The sequence below is a fragment of the Bos indicus genome, chromosome 4 (genome assembly GCF_029378745.1).
Source record: "Bos indicus isolate NIAB-ARS_2022 breed Sahiwal x Tharparkar chromosome 4, NIAB-ARS_B.indTharparkar_mat_pri_1.0, whole genome shotgun sequence".
Taxonomy (NCBI): Eukaryota; Metazoa; Chordata; class Mammalia; order Artiodactyla; family Bovidae; genus Bos; species Bos indicus.
The window spans coordinates 86,812,508-86,837,599 of record NC_091763.1 but is presented as its reverse complement, the minus strand read 5'-3'; the positions used below and the strand labels follow the sequence as shown (position 1 = coordinate 86,837,599).

The following is a 25,092-nucleotide window of genomic DNA, read 5'->3' as shown; positions in this document are numbered from 1 at the left end:
TGTTTAATTACAAGACATTGTTCTGCCTGCTTCACACCTTTCATAAGTTGAAATCCAATTAAACAATCAAATAGAATAATATACATCATAGAAATAACTGGTGCTTTGAAATATTCAGGAATCCAATTCTGAGTCTGGCATACTCACTTCCTAGGGACCAATATTTCATGCCCCTCCCTTTGTGAAATCATTTCCATTTTGGCAAAACCTTTGTTCCACTGATTCCCTTTTTATTAGCATAAGCAATTCTATGGGTTTACAACCCGGCGCTGAAACTCACCTGCAGTGGACAACAACAGGCCCTACTGCGTGGCGCTTGGCATGCGAGGCCTTTCTCACAAAGGTTAGCACTGGCAGCGAGTACTCAGGCACTCCCATGTCAGGCCACTGAGTGTAGTGGTACTGGGTAACCACGCGCCCACTGGGTCTTCCTTTCTGGGAACCCTAAAAGAGACCAGACAGCTAATCAGCTAGTTACAGGAACATACACAAATGGGGTCCTTAAACATCAACTTAGGATTCAGAGCTTGATGCTGGTGTTTCATGCTGCTGCTGCTGCTGCTGCTGCTGCTAAGTCGCGTCTTAGTCACGACTCTGTGCGACCCCATAGACGGCACCCCAACAGGCTCCTCTGTCCCTGGGATTCTCCAGGTAAGAATACTGGAGTGGGTTGCCATTTCCTTCTCCAATGCATGAAAGTGAAAAGTGAAAGTGAAGTCGCTCAGTCATTTCTGACTCTTAGCGACCCCATGGACTGTAGCCTACCAGGCTCCTCCGTCCATGGGATTCTCCAGGCAAGAGTATTGGAGTGGATTGCCATTGCCTTCTCCATCTGGTGGTTCATAACAAAGCTCAAAAAAGTACATTGTCATTTGTGATGGTTAATTTCACATATCAACTTGGTTAGGCAATGGTGGTCACTAGCTTGGTCAAACCAGTCACACCAAATGTTACCATCAAGGTATTTTTTAAGATATGATTGACATCTAAACCAGTAAGAGTTCCAGTAAAGTGGGTGAGGCTCGGAAATATCAGTTAAAGAACTCGAGAGCAAAGACTGAGGTTTCCTGAAAAAGAAGGTATTCTCAAGACTGCAATGTAGAAATTTTGCCTGAATTTCTAGCTTGGAATAAATTCTTAAAAACAAAACAAAACAAAACAAAAACCTCTCTCTCTAAATACATATATATTTATATAAGCATACACATATATGTTTTTCTAAGGAACCCTGACTTATAACTTGCTCTTTTTCTTTTCCTCCTTCTCAGTTTCCACTATTTTAGTTGGATGTGCAGTTATCAAATGGCACAAGAACTGTTGTTCGTGTTTCACTGAAATTATTGGCACTACAAAGAATGTGGTGCCAAAGCCACATCTGGGATTAAGAGGTTTGGAAGACATCTTTGGGATGGAGCTGTAGCTGTGATAAGAACAGTTTTCTTTTTTGACTGTGCTGGGTCTTCTCATTGAGGTGGCTTCTCTTGTGGAGCATGCACCCCAGGCTCATGGGCTCAGTAGCTGCAGTGCGGGAGCTTAGTTGCCCCACGACATGTAGGATCTCAGTTCCCTGGCCAGGGTTCCTACCCACATCCGTTGTATTAGAAGATGGATTCTTAACCACTGGACCACCAGGGAAGTCCCAATTAAGAACTCTCAGTGCCTTTAGTTACGTGTATTTTTACTCTGTTTTGGTTATACCACTTGTTCCCTTTAAACAAGATGGTATGATGGACCGAGATGTGTAATTCAATTGATGGTATCCATCATGTGTGGACTCACCTTTTTGATCTTTGTGTTTCTTAGAGTAAAATTCCTCACAGTATAATAAGCAAGCACTTGAATACTCTTTTGAGTAACCAGAAAGTTCCCATACTCTTCACTCCCATCCACAGGCCAGTACTGGTCACACTTTCTCTGTGAAAGAGAAAGGAAAAATGCTATTTTCATATTTCAAATGCTTAGTCTAAGTCACGCCTGAAATCAGTAAAGATCTGATACCACGACACCCTTATTCTTCTAAACAATTTCTTTCCTTTCTCAGTGACTGTGAGTTAGTTGTAGAGAAGAGAAAGGAGAGAGCTATGGGGCTGAAAGACCAGAGATGATGGATCCAAACTCCTCCTTCTTTAGGATGAGAAAAGTGAGGCCAGATGTCCTCAGTCACTGTGAAGCCAGGACTAGAATCCAGCTCCTGTGAATTAAAATCTACTTCACTCTGCATAGCTTTTCAATGAACCTTATTTGCTTTTTCTCATGGAATGAAGAACGCATTTATATAACCCATAGCTTAATATATAATGAAGATTTTGACCTCTGTTTCCCTTTTATTTATTTATTTTAAATGTATTTATTCTTCATTGGAGGATAACTGTTTTAAAATATTTTTGTTGGTTTCTGCCATGCATCAATGTGAATCAGCCATAGGCATACACATGTCCCCTCCCTTTTGAACCTCCCTCCCACCTCCCACCCCATCCCACCCTCCTAGGTAATCACAGAGCACCCGGTTGAGCTCCCTGCATCATACAGCAAATTCCCACTGGCTGTCAATTTTACATATGGTAATGTATATGTTTCAATGCTACCATTTCTCTTTAGCTGTTTTATCTACTAGAAAGAAATCCTGATGAGCTTTCCTAACTTTTGCTGCTTCCTAACGCTGACTCTATCACAAGCAACTTAAAGCACTTCCAATCGCTCTCTTGCGGAGGGAATAAGAGATAACCTACATACCCTTCCTTTCTCCACAAGGTTCGTTATCATGACAATAACTTCCACATTATGCTCCCATATCATTCTCCAGAAATCTTCGGCCGTGGATTTCAGTGGGCCTTGGGCAGCAATGTAAGCTTTTGGTCTGTTGTAGCCCTGAAGAGACAAATGACAAATATTTCTCACTAACACATTTGTATGCCATTTTTACCTGTTCAGTTTCTAAGATCAGCACAGTTTTGCTATCAAAGAAAACCATTAAAAAATACTTTAAAGCCAGAAAAAATGTACTAGCACAGCAAAGACAACAATTCTTCTTTAACTATGATATATATATATATATATATATATATATATATAGTCTTTGCATTGACACAACCATTGTTCTCTGCACCTCCAGTCTTAGTGCATTTAATCCAAGTCTGTTTACTGTGCTTAATACCTGGTCCTTAATTGTGCAGCTTTGAAATGTGTTTGAGGCATTAGGGCTCAGTTGTCTGTAATCAGGAAACCTTTGGTGTTTTCTCCTTATGGTAGACCTGAGCAATGCTAATCATTCACAACTATCTTCACTTATTACCTGCTGTTGGCCAAGTTTACAAACATTAACCCTAACCCATAATTTACATGCAAAATGGAAGAATCATTCTTAATTTGGGGATAAGCAAGCTGAAGCTCAAAAGAGTTAAGTGGCTTTCCAAACTTTCAGTTAGCCAATGGCAGAGTTGCAATTCAGAGCCAGTTCCAACTCCAAAGCCCATATTCAGTCTGACGTACACACTCACAGACATGGAAGCCTGAAGTGACTGCCTAAAACAAACCCACTGGATACTTATATTTGGTGCTCACTTCTTTGAATTAGGGAGCTTCCCTGGGGGGTCAGATGGTAAAAGGGTCTGCTTGCAACTCGGAAGACCCAGGTTTGATCCCTGGGTAGGAAAGATTCCCTTGAAAAGGAAACGGCAACCCACTCCAGTACTCTTGCCTGGAAAATTCCATGGATGGAGGGGCCTCATAGGCTATAGCTCATGGGGTCACAAAGAGTCGGAACGGACTGAGCAACTTCACTTTCACTTTCTTTCTTTGAATTAACTGCTCTTTCTTTGAATTAACCTGAAGGCAGCTAGACTGTAAGGTCAGTGTCAGGAAAATAACCAAGTTCCATTGGCATTCAACTGACCACCGGGAAACAGCAGGAAGTGAGTCAGTGGTCTACAGCCCCTGGAGATCGCCAGTAAGTTTCACAAAGCTGGGTATCCTGATACACGCCCAAGGTTATAAAGGCTGGTTACTGGTATAGTAATCACATGTTTGCCTTTTAGCCAATTCTTCTGTGGGAACTTTGCAGTCAAAACTTATTGATTATCTGCTATCTACATAATTTTTCACTAGGAACTATGGGATGGAAATGCCAAACAAGCATTGATCCTACACCTTTTAATTTAAGGAGTTACAAACTTATCAGAATACATACATCCTACCTTGCATGTACATTCTCAGCCCAAATTCCCTCTCTCACCTAGGAAATAAACCAGAGCTTGAGTGCCATTCAATCTGAAAACCTTTAGCCATGGGATCTCTTACTCCTGATTTGTATTTTTTATCTTTCACATAATATATGTTAAGCACTATTATGTGTACAATACTCTGGTATAATATATTCACAATCTAATATGATTTTCATAAATTTTATTTTAAATATGCTTACATCAACATAATTGGCATTGATGTAATCAGTCAGTTTGCCATCCTTCTCAGCAAGTTGTGCGAGTTTAACCCTACTATGATCATCTGTAATAGAAAAAGAAAATATTTCACTACATCATGAACTGGTTTTCAGCATAAAGGTCATTTACATTTACATGATCATTTATCAAATACAATTAAAACCAGTGCAAACATCATGTACTTTAGTTGGCTTCTGGAAGATACAAAGATGACAAAATATAGATAAATATAGATGACAACAAAAACCATTTCTTTCAGGAAGGTTTCCAATATAGAAGGTGGGAATGGACATATACACAAAGAAGAATGTTTCGGTGTCAAGAGAGAAGTGCAGAGTCCTAGGGGAACACTGGTTTGGGATGAAAATAAACCTTTTCATAGAGGTTGACTCCTAAAGTTGGCATTTTAGATGGGCTTCTAAAGGTAGATACTGGGGCTGTGAACACTGCAGAGCCAGTGAAGGGGAGAGAACAAGCTAAGGAAGGATGGTAGCATGCAGGCTTTGAAAAGGAGGCTGACAGAGTAAAAGAAAGTAGAGAAGGAAGCAGGAGGGCTCCAGGGAGTTTCTGTGATTAGTTACAGCAGGCAGCTCTTTCAAGGGAAGACCTCAAAGAGGAACTACTGCAAAGGGAGGCAGGAGAACAACTGGCCAAGAATGAAGGGCATGGATCCTGCACTGTCAGTGAAGACGGCATGAAGACCATGGTAACTTGTACATAGTTCAGTCACTCAGTCGTGTCTGACTCTTTGCCACCCCATGCACTGCACCACGCCAGGCCTCTCTGTCTACCACCAACTCCCGGAGATTACCCAAACTCATGTCCATTGAGTCCGTGATGCCATCCAACCATCTCATCCTCTGTCGTCCCCTTCTCCTCCTGACCTCAATCTTTCCCAGCATCAGGGTCTTTTCCAATGAGTCAGCTCTTTGCATCAGGTGACCAAAGTATTGGAGTTTCAGCTTCAACATCAGTCCTTCCAATGAACACCCAGGACTGAACTCCTTTAGGATGGACTGATTGGATCTCCTTGCACTCCAAGGGACTCTCAAGAGTCTTTTCCAACACCACAGTTCAAAAACATCAATTCTTCAGTGCTCAGCTTTCTTCACAGTCCAACTCTCACATCCATACACGACCACTGGAAAAACAATAGCCTTGACTAGACGGACCTTTGTTGGCAAAGAAATGTCTCTGCTTTTGAATATGCTATCTAGGTTGGTCATAACTTTCCTTCCAAGGAGTAAGTGTCTTTTAATTTCATGGCTACAATCACCATCTGCAGTGATTTTGGAGCCCCCAAAAATAAAGTCAGCCACTGTTTCCGCTGTTTCCCCATCTATTTCCCATGAAGTGATGGGACCAGATGCCATGATCTTCGTTTTCTGAATGTTGAGCTTTAAGCCAACTTTTTCACTCCCCTCTTTCATTTTCATCAAGAGGCTCTTAGTTCTTCTTCACTTTCTGCCATAAGGGTGGTGTCATCTGCATATCTGAGGTTATTGATATTTCTCCCGGCAATCTTGATTTCAGCTTGTGCTTCCTCCAGCCCAGCATTTCTCATAGTTATATATAGTGCATGGTCATAATTAAATGTGTTGAAATGAGGAGTTCTGGAATAACTTCAGTTCTACAGAGAAACTGTGTTTGGAGGAACTGCTTAATAAGAAAGCAAAGCATCACTAGAAGGACACTTGGTGGTTTCCCTGGGCAGATTAGTTTTTTCAAGGATGAAGAAATGAATACAGAACAAATGAGATATTCTGGAATAGTAATACTTTGGTGATATTGGCAGCTCACAAAGATGTAGGAAATGTACACAGAAATAGATGTGTGGCCATGGAAAGATGGCTTCAATGCCACGCTGACCTATTTTTGTATTTTGGTGCTGAAGGGTCTTACTGGGTAAACTTTCTGTTTTTTTTCTTCATCTGTAAAGTAGAAATGTTATTACCTATCTTGCCAGGTTCTTTCAGGGATGAAATGAAATAACAGATTTATTTATTTAATTCACTTAAAATATTTTTTAAATTAATTTTTTTCTTTTTTAAAATATAAATTTATTTATTTTAATTGGAGGTTAATTACTTTACAATATTGTATTGGTTTTGCCATACATTGACATGAATCCGCCACGGGTATACACATGTTCCCCATCCTGAACCCCCCTCCCACCTCCCTCCCCATACCATCCCTCTGGGTCATCCCAGTGCACCAGCCCCAAGCATCCTGTATAATGCATAGAACCTGGACTGGCGATTCGTTTCATATATGATATTATACATGTTTCAATGCCATTCTCCCAAATCACCCCACCCTCTCCTTCTCCCACAGAGTCCAAAAGACTGTTCTGTACATCTGTGTCTCTTTTGCTGTCTCGCATACAGGGTTATCGTTACCATCTTTCTAAATTCCATATATATGCGTTAGTATACTGTATTGGTGTTTTTCTTTCTGGCTTACTTCACTCTGTATAATAGGCTCCAGTTTCACCCACCTCATTAGAACTGATTCAAATATATTCTTTTTAATGGCTGAGTAATACTCCATTGTGTATATGTACCACAGCTTTCTTATCCATTCATCTGCTGATGGACATCTAGGTTGCTTCCTAAAATTAATTTTTATTGGAGTATGATTTACTGGAGTTGATTTACAGTGTTTTGTTAGTTTCTGCTATATAGCAAAGTGAGTCAGTTGAAATAACAGATTTACAGTGTCAGGCATATAGTAGGTGTTCAACAAATGTTAATCTCCATCCCCTTCTTAATTACTGGTAGGGATTTTCTATTTGGGCTTCCCTGGGGCTCAGTGGTAAAGAATCTGCCTGCAGTGAAGAAGTCATGGGTTCTATCTCTGGGTTGAGAAGATCCCCTGGAGGAGGGTATGGCAACCCACTCCAGTATTCTTGCCTGGAGAATCCCATGGATACAGGAGCCTGGTGGATGAAAGTCCATAGGGTCACAAAGCATTGAACACAACTGAAGCAACTTAGCATGCACCCATGCATTTTCTATTTAGCTTGTAGAGGGAATGGTCTAACAACCACTTCACTCTAAGAAGCAATTGAATACAGTTGAGCTTTTACATGTAGTAAGACAGTTGCTTCCACTGAGGAGGCCAAACATGAAGCAGAATCTTCTATCAAAATTGAAAAATTGGTGTAAACCTTGTAGGGAAAAAAACCAACATCTATGCAAACTACTTAGCAGTGTGATCATAAAAGTTTCTATTCCAGAAACTAGGATGGAACCAGAATTTAAACAACCATGCTGTAACACCATGTTCACACAAATCTAGGAAGACTTACTGAATATGTAAGAAAGGAAGTAAGTTGAAGTTTTGGGGAAGAATGAAGATGGATTTCAAGAGATGAGGGGGATGTAAAGGAAAATAAAAGGGAACAGATGTAAATAATACATGCTGTAAGAAGATGGAAGAAACATGATAATTGCATAGGAAAATAAATAGGTATACTTGCCCTAAAGAAAAGAGCCAGACACCTATTCAGGGAGGAGAAAAAGACAATAAGAGAAGAAATAAAAAGAAAGAATCCAACTAACCTTTTATCAGCCCCCAGGGAGAATGGCAAGAGAGGAACAGAAATGTTAGGGAAAAAAAAAAGAGTCTAAAGAAAATCCCTTTTGGTTAGTAAATTCACATAAAGGGGATCTCAAGTGAAAATAGAACTACGAATACAAACAATGACAGAAAACATAAGAACAAATTTACAGGCTATGAGGTCTGAAGAAAGGACTGGATTAAAACATGAGTTTGTTTTGTTCAAAAGAAACAGATGTCATTAATTGCATTTAAGCTGGAGTAGTTAAACAATATGTATTATCTAACACAAGTCTCATGTCCTGATACAAAGGTCCTGAAACAGATTCACTGAGGTTCACTGTCAGAGAACTTCAGGACACTGAATTAAAAGCACTGCAATGATAAGGTCAGAGTTGAGTGAAGGATATACTTACAGGCAACAATATTTATGTATCGGTTCTTGTGCTTATTGTCGGGGTGATTGGAGCTGTCTGCTGTGATACCTAAATCAACAGTACAGCTCTGCACCTCCTGTAAAGAAATTGCATGGGTAACATTTTAATACACATCCTTTCAAACAAAGTGCCTTAAAATACACTAAGGAAGACAACAAACAAAACAATCTATCAAAAAAAATTTTTACATGTTATATCAACTATTTCTTGGCTATAAGAAAATGCAGTGAAATAATGCCTTACCTGGTAAAACTCTTTCAGTGTCTAATGAGGGAATGAATGCCAAAAAAGTAAAGAAATCAAATTCCACAGCACACGACAAATGAGAAAAAAAAGTGTTCATATTAGGTTTACAATGGAAAACCATGATCATGCAATAAATACATTTGTCAAATACTAACACAACAGAATGTTTCAAACAGTTGCATGCAAATCAAAATTTCTAACAGTTTGGAACCTTAAAATCATGTAAAAGGAAAAAAAGCACTTTTAAAAGGGGACAGTGGTATAATAACATGATGAATTTTTAAAATGTTGATGAGAAAAACCACATATTTGATGACACATTTTGACATATGAGTCAGATTTGCTAATATTCAAATACAATTGTATTTGATCATGATAGAATTAATTGAAACTGAATTAGTGATACTTTTTTTGTTGTTGATTTTGAGTAATTTTAAGACTAAACAGCATCCTTAATTAGGTGGTTTGTAACAGATTTAAAGTTGTCAACACATTAGACATCTCCTAAAGTTTTTTATCATATATATTATGTCTTTGGAAATAAAATTTAAATAGTATAACTTTCTACATACTTAATTAGTAGACTTCTTATTAATTAAAATTAAACCTCAATGAGTTGAGAAAAATTATTCCTGCCATTTAGCTTTTAAAAAGAATTAAAATCCTTCTAAGGTATATCTTCTATCTAAATATATTAGTTTGGAATTTTCAATTATTTAGTACACATTAAGATAATAACATGAAAGCCTTATAATTTTTGAGAAAATATACAATCTAAATATAAATCTGATTCATTGGCAAAATGGCTCAGCCCTTTACTAAATAAGCATCCCAAGGCCTCTTGTGCAGCAAGTCATTCTGATTCTAAATTTAAAAACAATTTAATATATGACCCACTTAAAAGGTACAGAATTATTAATTATTAAGTTACTTATTAAGTTAATAAAAAGCTTTCTTCAATCAATGAGTTAGGAGCAATGGAATTAAGAATACACTTTTTGAGTAAAAGTGTAAGGTTATTTTATTAATTTAATCATCATGAACTGCCTAATACTATTTAAAATGATTTATGATTTTATAATTATGAAAACTGTGTATCTACTTTTGTATTTATGCTATCAGCAACTTTTACAATAAATTGTCTATTTTTCCTTATGGATTTTAACATCTTGAATGTTAGACCCATCCTTAACATATTCTTCTTTTTGCAACTAGGATTTTGTTTGATCGATGCCTGATAGTTTCTGTAAATTCATATTGCACCACCTAGTAACCTCTGTTATGTTAGGAAAAAATAATTTGATGTTTTAAAAATATAATTCTTCATATTATTCCATTTTATTTAGTCACCTCATAGTACTTTCTTATTCAATACAGCTATGACTTAGATTTCTTTTAAGATTAAATTAGCTGGCTTTTACTGTTTTTAATTTAGTGAAAACATATATTTCATTTATCTTTCCTTTGGTATTTTAAAGCTTTCTAGTCTCTGTCATTTTCCTTCCATAACTATGCTCTTGGGGATCTGATTCATGGGAAGAAGTTGCGGGGTGTATTAGGTACTGTGGTATAGCCTCTGATCAGGGTCAGATCTCAAAGGGCTTCAAAGAGGGACGTTGATTGAGTACTTGGAGAGGCTGAGGTTGGGCTGGGGAGCCCCTGATTTCTAGAATGGAAAGGACAAGAGTGTTAGATTTCAATCCCAGCCCTGCTATTTGCTTGAATGCTCAATTGTGACTCCTTGCGACCCCATGGACTGCAGCCTGCTAGTCTCCTTTGTCCATGGGATTTCCCAGCCAAGAATACTGGAATGGATCGCCATTTCTTTTTCTAGGCTATCTTCCTGACCAACAGATAGAACCTATATTTCCTGCATCTCCTTTTTTTTGCCTTTTCATACTGTTCATGGGGTTCTCAAGGCAAAAAGACAGGACACTGAAAGATGAACTTCCCAGGTCGGTAGGTGCCCAATATGCTACTGGAGATCAGTGGAGAAATAACTCCAGAAAGAATGAAGGGATGGAGCCAAAGCAAAAACAATACACAGTTGTGGATGTGACTGGTGATGGAAGCAAGGTTCGATGCTGTAAAGAGCAATACTGCATAGGAACCTGGAATGTTAGGTCCATGAATCAAGACATATTGGAAGTGATCAAATAGGAGATGGCAAGAGTGAACATCAACATTCTAGGAATCAGTGAACTAAAATGGACTGGAATAGATGAATTTAACTCAGATGACCATTGTATCTACTACTGTGAGCAAGAATCACTTAGAAGAAATGGAGTAGCCATCATAGTCAACAAAAGAGTCCAATATGCAGTACTTGGATGCAATCTCAAAAACAACAGGATGATCTCTGTTTGTTTCCAAGGCAAACCATTCAATATCATGGTAATCCAAATCTATGCCCTGAGCAGTAATGCTGAAGAAGCTGAATGGTTCTATGAAGACCTACAACACGTTTTAGAACTAACACCCAAAAGAGATGTCCTTTTCATTATAGGGGACTGGAATGAAAAAGTAGGAAGTCAAGAAACACCTGAAGTAACAGGCAAATCTGGCCTTGGAATATGGAATGAAGCAGGGCAAAGGCTAATAGAGTTTTGCCAAGAGAACGCACTGGTCATAGCAAACACCCTCTTCCAACAACACAAGAGAAGACTCTACATATGGACATCACCAGATGGTCAACACTCAAATCGGACTGATTATATTCTTTGCAGCCAAAGATGGACAAGCTCTATACAGTCAGCAAAAACAAGACCGGGAGCTGACTGTAGCTCAGATCATGAACTCCTTATTGCCAAATTCAGACTTAAATTGAATAAAGTGGGGAAAACCACTAGACCATTCAGGTATGACCTAAATCAAACCCCTTATGATTATACAGTGTAGGTGAGAAATAGATTTAAGGGACTAGATCTGATAGACAGAGTGCCTGATGAACTATGGACAGAGGTTCGTGACATTGTTCAGGAGACAGGGATCAAGACCATTCCTAAGAAAAAGAAATGCAAAAAGGCAAAATGGCTGTCAGAGGGGGCCTTACAAATAGCTGTGAAAAGAAGATAAGTGAAAAGCAAAGGAGAAAAGGAAAGCTATAAGCATCTGAATGTAGAGTTCCAAAGAATAGCAAGGAGAGATAAAAAAGCCTTCAGTGATCAGTGCAAAGAAATAGAGGAAAACAATAGAATGGGAAAGACTAGAGATCTCTTCAAGAAAATTAGAGATACCAAGGGAACATTTTATGCAAAGATGGGCTCGATAAAGGACAGAAATAGTATGGACCTAACAGAAGCAGAAGATATTAAGAAGAAGTGGCAAGAACATATAGAACTGTACAAAAAAGATCTTCATGACCCAGATAATCACGATTGTGTGATCACTCACCTAGAGGCAGACATCCTGGAATGTGAAGTCACGTGGGCCTTAGGAAGCATCACTACAAACAAAGCTAGTGGAGGTGATGGAATTCCAGTTGAGCTATTTCAAATTCTCAAAGATGATGCTGTGAAAGTGCTGCACTCAATACACCAGCAAATCTGTAAAACTCAGCAGTGGTCACAGGACTGGAAAAGGTGAGTTTTCATTCCAATCCCTAAGAAAGGCAATGCCAAAGAATGCTCAAACTACCGCACAACTGCATTCATCTCACATGCTAGTACGGAGAAGGCAATGGCAACTCACTCCAGTACTTTTGCCTGGAGAATCCCACAGATGGAGGAGCCTGGTAAGCTGCCGTCTATGGGGTCACACAGAGTCGGACATGACTGATGCAACTTAGCAGCAGCATCCACACATGCTAGTAAAGAAATGCTGAAAATTCTCCAAATCAGGCTTCAGCAATATGTGAACTGTGAACTTCCAGATGTTTAAGCTGGTTTTAGAAAAGGCAGAGGAACCAGAGATCAAATGCCAACATCTGCTGGATCATCGAAAAAGCAAGAGAGTTCCAGAAAAACTTCTATTTCTGTTTTATTGACTATGCCAAAGCCTTTGACTGTATGGATCACAATAAACTGTGGATAATTCTGAAAGAGATGGGAATACCAGACCACCTGAGCTGCCTCTTGAGAAACCTATATGCAGGTGACAGAAGCAACAGTTAGAACTGGATATGGAACAATAGACTGGTTCCAAATAGGAAACGGAGTATGTCAAGGCTGTATATTGTCACCCTGCTTATTTAACTTATATGCAGAGTACATCATGAGAAATGCTGGGCTGGATGAATCACAAGCTGGAACGAAGATTGCTGGGAGAAATATCAATAATCTCAGATATGCAGATGACACCACCGTTATGGCAGAAAGTGAAGAAGAACTAAAGAGCCTCTTGTTAAAAGTGAAAGAGGGCAGTGAAAAAGTGGCTTAAAGCTCAACATTCAGAAAACTAAGATCATGGCATCTGGTCTCATCACTTCATGGCAAATAGATGGGGAAACAGTGGCTGACTTTATTTTTGGGGGCTCCAAAATCACTGCAGATGGTGACTGCAGCTATGAAATTAAAAGACGCTTAAGTTATGACCAACCTAGACAGCATATTAAAGAGCAGAGACATTACTTTGTCAACAAAGGTCTGTCTAGTCAAGGCTATGGTTTTTCCAGTAGTCATGTATGGATGTGAGAGTTGGACTATAAAGAAAGCTGAGCACTGAAGAATTGATGCTTTTGAACTGTGGTGTTGGAGAAAACTCTTGAGAGTCCCTTGGACTGCAAGGAGATCCAACCAGTCCATCCTAAAGGAGATCAATCCTGGGTGTTCAGTGGAGGGACTGATGTTGAAGCTGAGACTCCAATATTTTGGCCACCTGATATGAAGAGGTAACTCATCTGAAAAGACCCTGATGCTGGGAAAGACTGAAGACAGGAGGAGAAGGGGATGACAGAGGACGAGACGGTTGGATGGCATCACTGAGTCAATGGACATGAGTTTGAGTAAACTGCGGGAGTTGGTGATAGACAGGGAGGCCTGGCATGCTGCGGTTCATGGGGTTGCAAAGAGTTGGACAGGACTGAGCGACTGAACTGAACTTCCTGCATCTCCTGCTTGGCAGGCAGATTCTTTACCACTGAGCCACCTGGGAAGCCCCACCCTGCTATGTACTAAGATAAGATACTTGAGATAGGGAGATTATACTATATTATCCAGGTGAGCTCCAAATGCCTTCAATCCTAAATCCTCATAAGAGTGAGGAAAATGGAGATTACACATTCATAGGTGCTAAGTCCATTCAGTTGTGTCCAACTCTTTGCAAGGCTATGGATTGTAGCCCTCCAGGCTCCTCTATCCATGGGATTCACCTGGTAAGGATACTGGAGTGGGTTGCCATTTCCTTCTCCAGAGGATCTTCGCACGTCTCTTAGACTGGTTCTTTACTACTGGCACCACCTGGGAAGCCCATGCTGTTTACTGGTTGTTAATAATTAACTTTTGTTGAAGATGCTTTCATCAATATGATTAGATATAAAAACAAATAACTTCCAGAATTGGGTGAACGTTGATTGTAGACGTATCTAGTACCATGACTGACATGTAGGGAGTGCTCAACGAAGGTGACTTTATGCTGTGGTTTTTACTGGTAACTGTTGGCTGAGGGCACACTATTCTGAAAAATCTTCTTAACTGATAATTCAGTGGGCCTTGATAAATTTGCAGTAAATTTCCCTGTGCCTACCATCTAAGAGTGTTTTACAGACTACTACTAGAAAAATTTTCAGTGATTGTGAAGTTCCAATGTTTTTTAGAAATGCGTATTTTCTTGAGAAGATGGGACTTTACCTTGGGTAATATTTATTATGCCTTGTATAATAAGCGTTTTTGCATTTACACTTTTGTAATCCTTATAGGTAGGAGTTTGTATGTACTTTGGCTCAAAATTATGAAATTTACTAGTTTATTATAATCTATATGGTTTAGAAAATTAAAAGGAATCAGTGTTACCAATTCAGATTAAAAAAAGAATACTATAGTATTTTTCTGATTTTATGGGAATTAAACATGGTTTTGTGTTTCCAACTAGTACAACTGAATTTTAAAATGGAAAACCAATTTGCTAAATTATATAACTATCACACATATCCTAAACACATAACTGATTATGGAAATAATAATTTCACTAGAATGGAAATGGTTTCAATTCAAGAAACAGCCTATTGGTGAATTTCAAAAAATTACTATTTTCCATACTGTTTAAAAGAGACATATTAAAATCATACCTCAAATTCTTCAGTAAACCCACTACTTGCATGTAAGTCTGCAACATGCTTTGGAAAGTGCTTTATTGGAATTGCTCCAACATCATCTAAGTGAATAAAAAAAATTAAGTTGGAAAGGATAACTCAACAGAAATAAATGTGCCTCTCATTTGTGGGGATTTATAAAGAGCTTCCTTCTAAAACAACTTCAAAATTCAATTATTCCTATAATCTCAACTGAATCTATGTTCAGAGAAACAATAAACAACAATTATCAGTTTTCCCTACATTTACTATTAATCATAACCTGCATTTTAGAATTCTGATTTGATCAGGAATCTTTTCCTTTCATACACTAAAGAGAAAATAATTAATTTTCAATGTTACGTTATAAAAAACACCCAATGGACTGCATCGCTTTATGGTTAATTTTCTTTAACATGAGTGGGAGTTGCCTGTCAATTCTAGGGGGAAAAAATGCAGAAATAATCTATTTTCGATTTTACTATGGATTTAACATAATATATAGTGCAATTTCAGTTTTATACAATTGTACGGTTTAGAGTCTCTCCATTAAATTGTCAGATGTTTACATTTGAAAATATTTTTTCTTTTTCTCTATAAATAATAGAAAACATTTATATGCAGACTATTCATTAAGTATACTGTCAAGAACCTTTGGGACTTTTAATCTGTAAAATTTCAAGAATTCTAACTTGAAAAAAATGCTATGTAAACAAAGTCACTGGACCTGTTAATTAATTGTGCAGGGGCCAATTTTTTTACCTGTTTCTGTCTTTTCTCTTTTTTCCCCCCTGGAAAGGCTTTCTTAGATTAAACATATTACTAGTTCACAGTGTGCAACTTCACAAGTGATATCTCTGACAAGGAAACATCAAACACATTTCACTAGAAACAGTTATTTACATCAACAGATGTTCAGCATCTAGGCCATTTAATATTTTTAAGCTTCAGTTACCAAGAATTTGTTGATTTAAAAAAAAAAAATTAGAATCCATCTGTTCTCTTTCAGATAAGTGTACCTGAATACTAAAATTGAATTAGCAAGTTAAGCTTAAGAAACACTAGACAAAGGTGTAATTCCACCTTCACACCTACAGAAGCACCTTGCCTAGAAGTAGCTTTTATAATTAGATAAGAAAACAGAAATAACTTGTCACATCTAAATCATTAGTCCTAAGCTCTGTCAAACCCATGGATATTCCTCAGCAGAGCTAACCTCTTTCCATGAGCAAATTGATTACTTCTCACTTGCTATCATGTCTTCCAGTAATTTCTTTTACAAATTGGTCTGCAAGTAGGTGAGACTAGCTTATCTTTTTATTTTCTGATTTCACATGAACGTATGCATATGTTGGGGGTGCTCAAGAGTGCATCTTTGAGAGCTAAGCAGACAAAAGGAGGAGATGCCCTTGATCACCATTCTTCTGAGAAATAGGACAGGGGGTTCTGGATTTCCTGGACAACCCAATTTTGGATTATTTTATTTATTGTTAATAATAAACTGTGTTGGACTTTAGATAATGTTAGAGTTAATTTGCTTACCCATGCTGACAGGGTATGTAGGAGAGGTATGTTTGACAATGAAGGGAACTAAACCCAACAGATAACTGAGAGCAATCAGTCTCAAAAATTCTAAGCATGTTAATAAGAAATGGTACTGTACTAAAAGAAAGGACAGAATTTTAATATAAACTGGAAAAGCCAATAAAACACTGGTGGTTAAAGACACAAAGTCGATAAAAGAGGTGAAAGAGCAAGACAGGTCTAACTCCTACGTCTGTTGAAAATTACAATGAAAATGCTTCTGTTTTATTTTTCTGTTTTTTAAATCGCATGAGACTTCAGAAGATAACATCCTGTAGAATGTGCACCTCAAGCAGTAACATACGGCGTCCCAGACAATTTAAAAAGAGACTTCTGTACAAAGACACGGAGAGGAATGTTTGCTTTTGCTTTCCCTGGTCTCCTTGTCCTTGTATCATCCTCTGTCCTCCTGTTCTTCTTCCTTAATTCCCACATGTCTAGACAACTTTTTGTTGTTACCACTTTTCATCCTGAAATGTTATAAAATGTTAATTCAACAAGTGTCTGCGACCTTAGTGACAATGTGATTTCCAGAGTCAGTGAGAGTCTTAAAGTGACTCCTGTTAATTCTTGAATATTGTTAACTAGGTAAGTTCTGATAAAGCAGTTGATGCTTCCCAGGTATTCAACGGTCTGACACTTTTACTTCACATATTTCAGGCAACCACACTTTCTTTGTGCTCATGTTTCTCTTCTACCTTCACTATTATATAGTTTCTTTATTTTCCCCTAATGTAGTTAAGAAAACTTTTCCCACATTCACTCAGATAATCAGAAAGAAATTAAAGTTTATTCTTATTTTTGTGGGTTTTGTCCTGTCCGTCCTTACTGCATTGATTTAGTCTGACTTTTGGTGTTTAGATATCCACTAAAGTAATTGAAATGAGTAAAAGTCAGCATTATTCCTTACTAATATATTATTGCTATAAATATTTATGTTCTTTAACATACAACATCTGAACAACTATAAATTATTTTGTCACATCACCTGTATGGTTAAGAATATTCAAAATTAACAAGTTAAAAACCTGAATGCCTGATACATAATATTTTAGGCAACACAGACATTTACTAATCTACATTATAGCATTTGCAAAGTACTTCAATAAGGACAAACCTTCCAACATCATGCTTTTCATTTAACATCTACCAGCTACTCCGGGTCACACTTTAAGCTATTACCTGAAATTGGAAAGATAGGTGTTGGAGGTGTGGATATTACTCGAGGGGACGTACTGTCCTCTAAATAAAAATGTGCAGTCTGGAAACATTTCCTGGAAAGAAAAGAAGGCAATTTATACTACTAGCTGGAATGGACAAGAAGACAACTTCTGAGATGCTTAAAAATTAAGACAGAAATCTTCAGAATTAAAAAACATAAGTGGAAATCTATCACCTACTTTTACAAAACACAGGTATTAAAGAATTTTACAGCCTCCAAATTTATCTCAGTTTTACCTGTTCCAGATGCGAAGAGCGAGCAGGTATCAGACATGCTATAAGCAAAGGTAACACTTGAACTTGCAGTTGGTGCCAAGGAGTAGGATAGCTCAATACCCTAGCTGCTCTTCTACTGTTGCTGTATACCAGGGTGTCCTGCCACTTTGGACAGGATCAGAGTGGAAAAGATAGCCTATCCAAAGCTATTTTTCACTCAATATTTAAAGGATCATGCCGTTCTGAGGCTATTCAGCTGCTAGCAAAAGTTAGCAAGGAATGACCAGGTAGAAGTGAATTTCCACTATGGTAACATTTTGATGAAAAAAGGCAGCTTTATATTACAAGTGTGACACTGTCGTAAGGACAAAACGAAGTGAAGAAATAATGAGCGTGTAACCAAAAACAGGGGTGATTTTCTCTCCAACAGATGCTAGCCTTGATGAGGGTTTTGAGAATGAATATATTTGGAATCAACCACAACTATGACCTACAAGGTCACCTGAATCTATTTTCATTTAGATAATAAGAGTAACATCTGGTAAGAGCTCATGCAAACTATTGAGAAGAGCAAAGAACCAACTGCTGCTATAAACTAATGCAAACTATCATTAATTAAAAAATGTAGATAATTAAAACTGCTAATGACACTCTTTGATGTGGGTCATTTAATTTATTTGAAGCATTACTCATAAGTGGTTAAGTTTAAATGGAAAGATCTGTTTGAGTGAAAGTGCCAATCTCGTTTTTCATTTGAAAAATCCAAGCAACAAGATACTTATCCTAATGAACTTTAACATTTGTTCTTATATGACACACTTCAATTGTGATATTTTCTTTCAATAATCAGTTCTCTGCATAAAATTCTTCAATGGTTTCCCACTGGAATAAGAACGATATTCCATTATTTCAGCAAGGGCGGTTAGACCCTCTGTAACCTGGTTCCCCCTCCATATCCCCACCAGCAGTCTCATCTCTTATTACTTCTTCTGCAACCACTAGGCTCTAACCCACTGGTCATCCCTTTCTCTTTCCAAGAAGTCCTGCAATATTATCCCAGGGTTGTGGTTCTTGGTGTTCCCTCTGGCCACTTGCCTCTTTCCCATCACTTACACATTGGCTTAAATGCCACTTCCTCTGAGAGTCCTCTGACCACCTAAGCTATTAATAAAACTATAAGCCCCTCTGGCTAAGTCACTATTCTACCCCTTTTTTGCTTGTTTTATGGCACTTATCACTCTCTGAAATACTTTATTTATACATTTGTTTATTCATCGTTCATAATTTTAGTTGGTCGTCCCTCACCAGAATGTAAGTCCCCCAAAAGCAAAGATCCACGTGCGTGCTCAGTCGTGTCTGACTCTTTGCAGCCCTATGGCCTGTGGCCCATCAGGCTCCTCTGTTCATGGAATTTTCCAGGCAAGAATACTGGAGTGGTTTGCCATTTCCTTCTCCAGGGGATCTTACTGACCCAAGGATTGAAGCCACATCTCCTGTGTCTCCTGCACTGGCAGGCAGATTCTTTACCACTGAGCAACCTGTGAAGCCCAACAAAAGGCAAGACACTTGGTCTTAATGTAGTGTTAGTCCTCATAATAATGTCTGGCGTGTTATAGGTGCCCTGGAATATTTGTTCAATGAATTCACTGCCATAGGTATCAATAGTACAAAATTATATAGTTTATTTATAACTCTAATGTCACAAGTTTAAAAACAAATCCAAAGGTAATGATGTGCACAGCAAAAAAAAATAGCTATCTGCTGTGATAGTATAATCATAATCAAACCTGTGAGAGTACAGATAATTGACAGAACACACGAATGTCTTCGACAGGGAAGAGGTGATGTAGGAGGAAGACAAGTGCATGTACCATCAACTGTGATGTGGGGCAAAAAGGCCCCAAGCAAGGCTCATATCCTGAAGAGTGGAAGAAGCCTGGCAGAGTAATGAGAAATGGAAAGAGGAGGGCCACAGGTCTCAAGACAAAGATTCTTTTCTATTGAAAATCCACATCTGAGCAGAACTGACACCAGTCTGGAGCAGAAACTTCAGGAAAGTGTGGGTCATCTGTGCAACCACAGATGTAGTATCTTCTGCCCCACTGATAGGGAGACACTGGATTTGATACTTGCTTTTAAGATCACAGGATTAAAAATCTCTTTGATTCCTTTAAAATATGGTTGCAAAAGCCAGCTGAAAGGGCTTTTATTTTTCAATGAATCTTAGAGTTGTAAAATATTTAATACCTTAAGGGACCTAGTGCAATATCACAGCTAATATCAGAGTCCTTCCTCTAACATCTCTGACATATAAAAAGGATTCAGTTTGAATCCTTCCGTGACAAGGAGCTTACTTCTCTATGAATCATCTTTAGCTACTACACATTTCTTACACTAACCCGAACATCAATCCCTTGTAAGTGTCTCCAAATGGTACCCAAAGAGGAGACCCTCCTGTTCCAATGTAACGCCTCTTACTGTTGATATTTTTCTTATATTGAGCCTCAAACCTATCTCCCTTTTACTTTGACATATTGGCTTTAGCTCTATCTTACAGATTTTTAGATTGTAGTATCCAAATCTTTAAATACCTAAACCCTACCTATCTGTGGTCCAAACCTTTTTTGACTTTTCTCCTTGAAGTTTATGTTCAATAACAAATGTTGTAGATCACTGAACATGTCTTGCCTGCTCTAACTCAGTTATTTCTTCTCCCTGCTTTAAACATGGTTCTTCTTTTGACCAAAATGCCTCGGTCACTAATGTGCCATGCAAATATTTCCTTTCAAAAGACAGCTCAGTGGCATCTTCTCTGTGAAACAGCCTCTCATTTCTTAAGCAGATTCTTGCACTCCACTTTCTGTTTCTATTATAATGAACACAAACGTCCATTCACACTCTTGTTTAAAAAGATTGCTTTGAAAAATACGCTTAATTAATCCAAGAATGACCTTCAATTTATTTTAAATATTTTAATTAATTGGTGGTAAAAGTAATCATTTTGTAGTATATTTGTTTTGGGCCTTTATCCTCATTATATATATTTTTTAAAGATGGGGCCATGTCTTTTGATTTATGTAGACCCAATTTTAAATACAATGCCAGGAGTGCAATAGGTATTAAATGTTGAATGATTAGATGGATTTACAGTAGAATTTCCAGTAGAATTCCACCAACCATAATGTATACAGATGCATCCTAGACTCTCTTGCCTACCGGAGCCTCAAATGAGATTAACTTAAAATTTCAAAACATTTGGGAGGAAGAGGTAGAATATACAGCTAGAGAAGGATGGATTGATGGGTGGATGGATGGATGGATGGATGCCTAGACGGAGGATGTGTCTGAGAGAATGGGAAGAAGGCAATATCTCTTAAAATGGGAAAAGGCAAATTAAGACATATCAGTACCAAGGTTTAAGATGTTGCTAATATTCCTTGTAGTAAATTCCAGCCCCTCTTTTCAGCTATGTAATCAAACATTTGTTGGTTTTAGAAAATAAGTGGTCTAGTAATGTTACTTGTATTAACAGGTAACAAAAGAATCTTATAAATCATACCAATAAGCTTAAAAGTAGGAAACAATTAAAATAGTACAGGATTCATTCTGGATGAAGAGCATCTGTATGTGGCTTAGGAACTCTTTATGGTACAGTCTTACCTAGGAGGTGACATTCTATATAAAAGGTAGCGTGGCACTGGAGTCCTCCATTCTGGATGGTAGCTACCAATGACCCACAAATTTAAATTTAATATCAAGAGAAAAATTATATTGTTTCTCTTCCCACTCTCTCCAGTCAGAATAAGGGTGCCTATGGAAAACTCTGTTCTATATTGCTTTTGATGGAGTGCTGTTTATTTGAACACATTTTTGGTATTTTTCATATTCTAACTACTAAAAAAAGCTCTCCAAAATTTTCTCTTTGTCATCTTTAAAGTGAACTTTTTGAAGTTATTCTTATGGAAATAATTTTGTGTCTTGGAAACTTATGATTTGGCTCATGTAAATTATACCTTAAAACATCTGGAAAATAATTTCAAGGCATATTATTTAATGTATGACAAGATTTGGTATCAATGGTCCATCTGTTCTGTATCAGCAGTGAGTGTCTTCACGTCTATGTGCTAAGTGTTTGTAACTCCGTCTCCTGCTAATTATCACTCAGCCATGAAGAAAAAAGTGATGACTGTTTTAAACTTGTAGACATAGGTCCTATCAATCAATGTTAATCTGATTATTTAATTTACACCTTTCATCACATTATTTGGAATTAAAAGCTAGAAATGTATAATTATTATTCCAGTTTTTGGATCCTTACACAAATATGAAACAATATTCATTATGCTGTACTCATCACAGAAACCCTGAAGAAAATCTGACTCCAATCTAAAAGATAATCTCTCCCCCAAATAGTAAAAAGAGGACACTAATTCCTAGATGGGTGACTTGCCCAAAGCTATATAATAAATGTTGGGCAGAACTGGAAAAGAGACCCAGATTTTATCACCTCTGATTTGTTCTGCCTTCCTGCTATGGCATGCTTTCTCTTAAGGTTTATACCAAACGTAAGAGACCACTTTGAGTTAAGTAAATTAGGCAAAAGAGAGGATTTATCATACCATTTGTGATTATTTTTTCTCCTAAAGAATTAGGTTAGAGAAGTGTTTTAATATATAAACTGGAAAAACTTATAAGGACAATGTTACTATTAGTATTAAGAGTCTTGCTGGTATGTCATTAGATTTTTAAACCTTTCTACAGGCTATAGTTTGCACAAAGGTCTAAAATGTTTCCATATTGGTGAATGAAATCATGTTGCTCAGAAATGCAGCTACCCTTGGATGTGAATAATTCAGACAAACTGTGAAGAATGCACTGCCATTGTCATTTTGTAGTTTAGCAAATAGTACTCCTAGTGTATTTGTCTCACTGATGTAAAAAGTTACATTTGGGAGTGAATTAACTTCAAATGGCCGTGAGTTGGACAGTTATGTTAAATTTGTAAATGGATAAGTAAGAGTAACAAATTTTATCAGGACGTTTGATTATTAGATATAAAATATATACATAAAACTCTAAGAGTGTTCATATTTTAAACTAACACTCTGTACTCAAATTATATGTGTTATTTGTAAGGAGAACAGAAACATTTCATGGAGGAAGGTCAAATTAGTATTTTCCAACTTACAATTTCATCTTTTTTTATCCACATAAGTATGGATGGAATGGCCTACTAATAACAAAAGATATAAACCACTCCAGACTTGACTTTACCATGAAATCTCAAATCATATTAAATAAGGCACTGATTTTCAATTTTGTAGAAAATAAACTTGGAATATTAAGTAACAGATTAAAAAACTCATTCTAATTACTTCAACCTTTTAACTATAAACTATCTAACACTTTAACTGAAATTTATTCTAACACTATTTACTATGAAATAGAATATGATCTCATTTCCCACCCTATTTTATGTTTGTCTAACTTCAATTCCCATTAACTTCAAAAATTGACTTGGCAGGGAAAATCAGCTTAGATATAAAACAGTAATCTGAACAAACATGACATGAGTGTTGGTAAGAAGTCTGGCCAACAAGTCCCGTGGGGAGTAAGAAGAAAGCAATATGAATTCTTGGTGAGCAAACATTTATGCATTAGGTACTGTGCTGGTGGTACTCTGCTAAACATGAAATCTTCTGTCAAAAGAGGCACTGGTGATTACAGGAATCATTAAAGAAAGCAGTTTTGTTTGCATGATGTTATGGACACAACAGACTCCTAATCCATTCATGATAACAAAAGCATGATCTGTTTGCTATAGTCTGCAGTCTACTCTGTTCTTCAAAAGAAGTCAGATATGAAATATGGCTGCTCATGGCAACAGTCTACCTTAGTCAACCAATATACAACCACATGCAGCTAGATGATCCAACCCCACAGTCTCAGACACACACAGCTCATCCCTCCTTTCCAGCCTTCCTACCTGCGGGGACCCTGCCTGGCACACCCTTCTCCTTTAGTTCCTCTTTGTGAATCCTATCCAGCTCAAGCTCAACATTTCTCATTTATGCTGTCCATTCTGGCCCACCAAGCTCCTTTTTTCTCTGACTACTCTTAGCATTAAGAGATTTCAGCTACCAAAACCTGACAACGAAGCCACAAAAAAAGAAAACTATAGGCCAATATCAGCGATGAACATAGATGCAAAAATCCTTAACAAAATTCTAGCAATCAGAATCTAACAACACATTAAAAAGATCATACACTATGACCAAGTGGGCTTTATCCCAGGGATGCAAGTATTCTTCAATATCTGCAAATCAATCAATGTAATACACCACATTAACAAACTGAAAAATAAAAGCCATATGATCATCTCAATAGATGCAGAGAAAGTCTTTGACAAAATCCAACATCCATTTATGATAAAAACTCTCCAGAAAGCAGGAATAGAAGGAACATACCTCAACATAATAAAAGCTATACATGACAAACCCACACCAAACTTTATCCTCAATGGTGAAAAATTGAAAGCATTTCCCCTAAAGTCAGGAACAAGACATGGGTGCCCACTTTCACCACTACTATTCAACATAGTTTTGGAAGTTTTGGCCACAGCAATCAGAGCAGAAAAAAAAATAAAAGGAATCCAAATTGGAAAAGAAGTAAAACTCTCACTGTTTGCAGATGACATGATCCTCTACTTAGAAAACCCTAAAGACTCCACCAGAAAATTACTAGAGCTAATCAATGAATACAGTAAAGTTTCAGGATATAAAATCGACACACAGAAATCCCTTGCATTCCTATACACTAATAATGAGAAAATAGAAAGAGAAATTAAGGAAACAATTCCATTCACCATTGCAACGAAAAGAATAAAATACTTAGGAATATATCTACCTAAAGAAACTAAAGACCTATATATAGAAAACTATAAAACACTGGTGAAAGAAACCAAAGAGGACACTGCTGCTGCTGCTGCTAAGTTGCTTCAGTCGTGTCCGACTCTGTGCAACCCCATAGACGGCAGCCCACCAGGCTCCCCCATCCCTGGGATTCTCCAGGCAAGAACACTGGAGTGGGTTGCCATTTCCTTCTCCAATGCATGAAAGTGAAAAGTGAAAGTGAAGTCGATCAGTCGTGCCAACTCTTAGCG

General features: G+C 37.6%; 1 protein-coding gene across 6 annotated transcripts in view; it reads right to left on the bottom strand.

The window, feature by feature from the left end:
• The window catches only part of PTPRZ1 (protein tyrosine phosphatase receptor type Z1), a 208,944-nt gene that overhangs the window by 16,657 nt on the left and 167,195 nt on the right, over nt 1–25,092 (bottom strand). For 3 of the 6 annotated variants that reach the window (XM_070788070.1, XM_070788073.1, XM_019958993.2), the window contains exons 14-21: nt 17,676–17,767; nt 14,907–14,992; nt 8,681–8,701; nt 8,417–8,513; nt 4,421–4,503; nt 2,734–2,868; nt 1,780–1,914; nt 281–444 (exon numbers count right to left, since the gene is read on the bottom strand). In XM_070788070.1, the coding sequence (XP_070644171.1) occupies nt 281–444; nt 1,780–1,914; nt 2,734–2,868; nt 4,421–4,503; nt 8,417–8,513; nt 8,681–8,701; nt 14,907–14,992; nt 17,676–17,767 (813 nt within the window). The remainder of the gene's footprint in view (nt 1–280; nt 445–1,779; nt 1,915–2,733; nt 2,869–4,420; nt 4,504–8,416; nt 8,514–8,680; nt 8,702–14,906; nt 14,993–17,675; nt 17,768–25,092) is intronic. The other 3 variants (XM_070788072.1, XM_070788074.1, XM_019958994.2) reach the window with 1 other exon arrangement.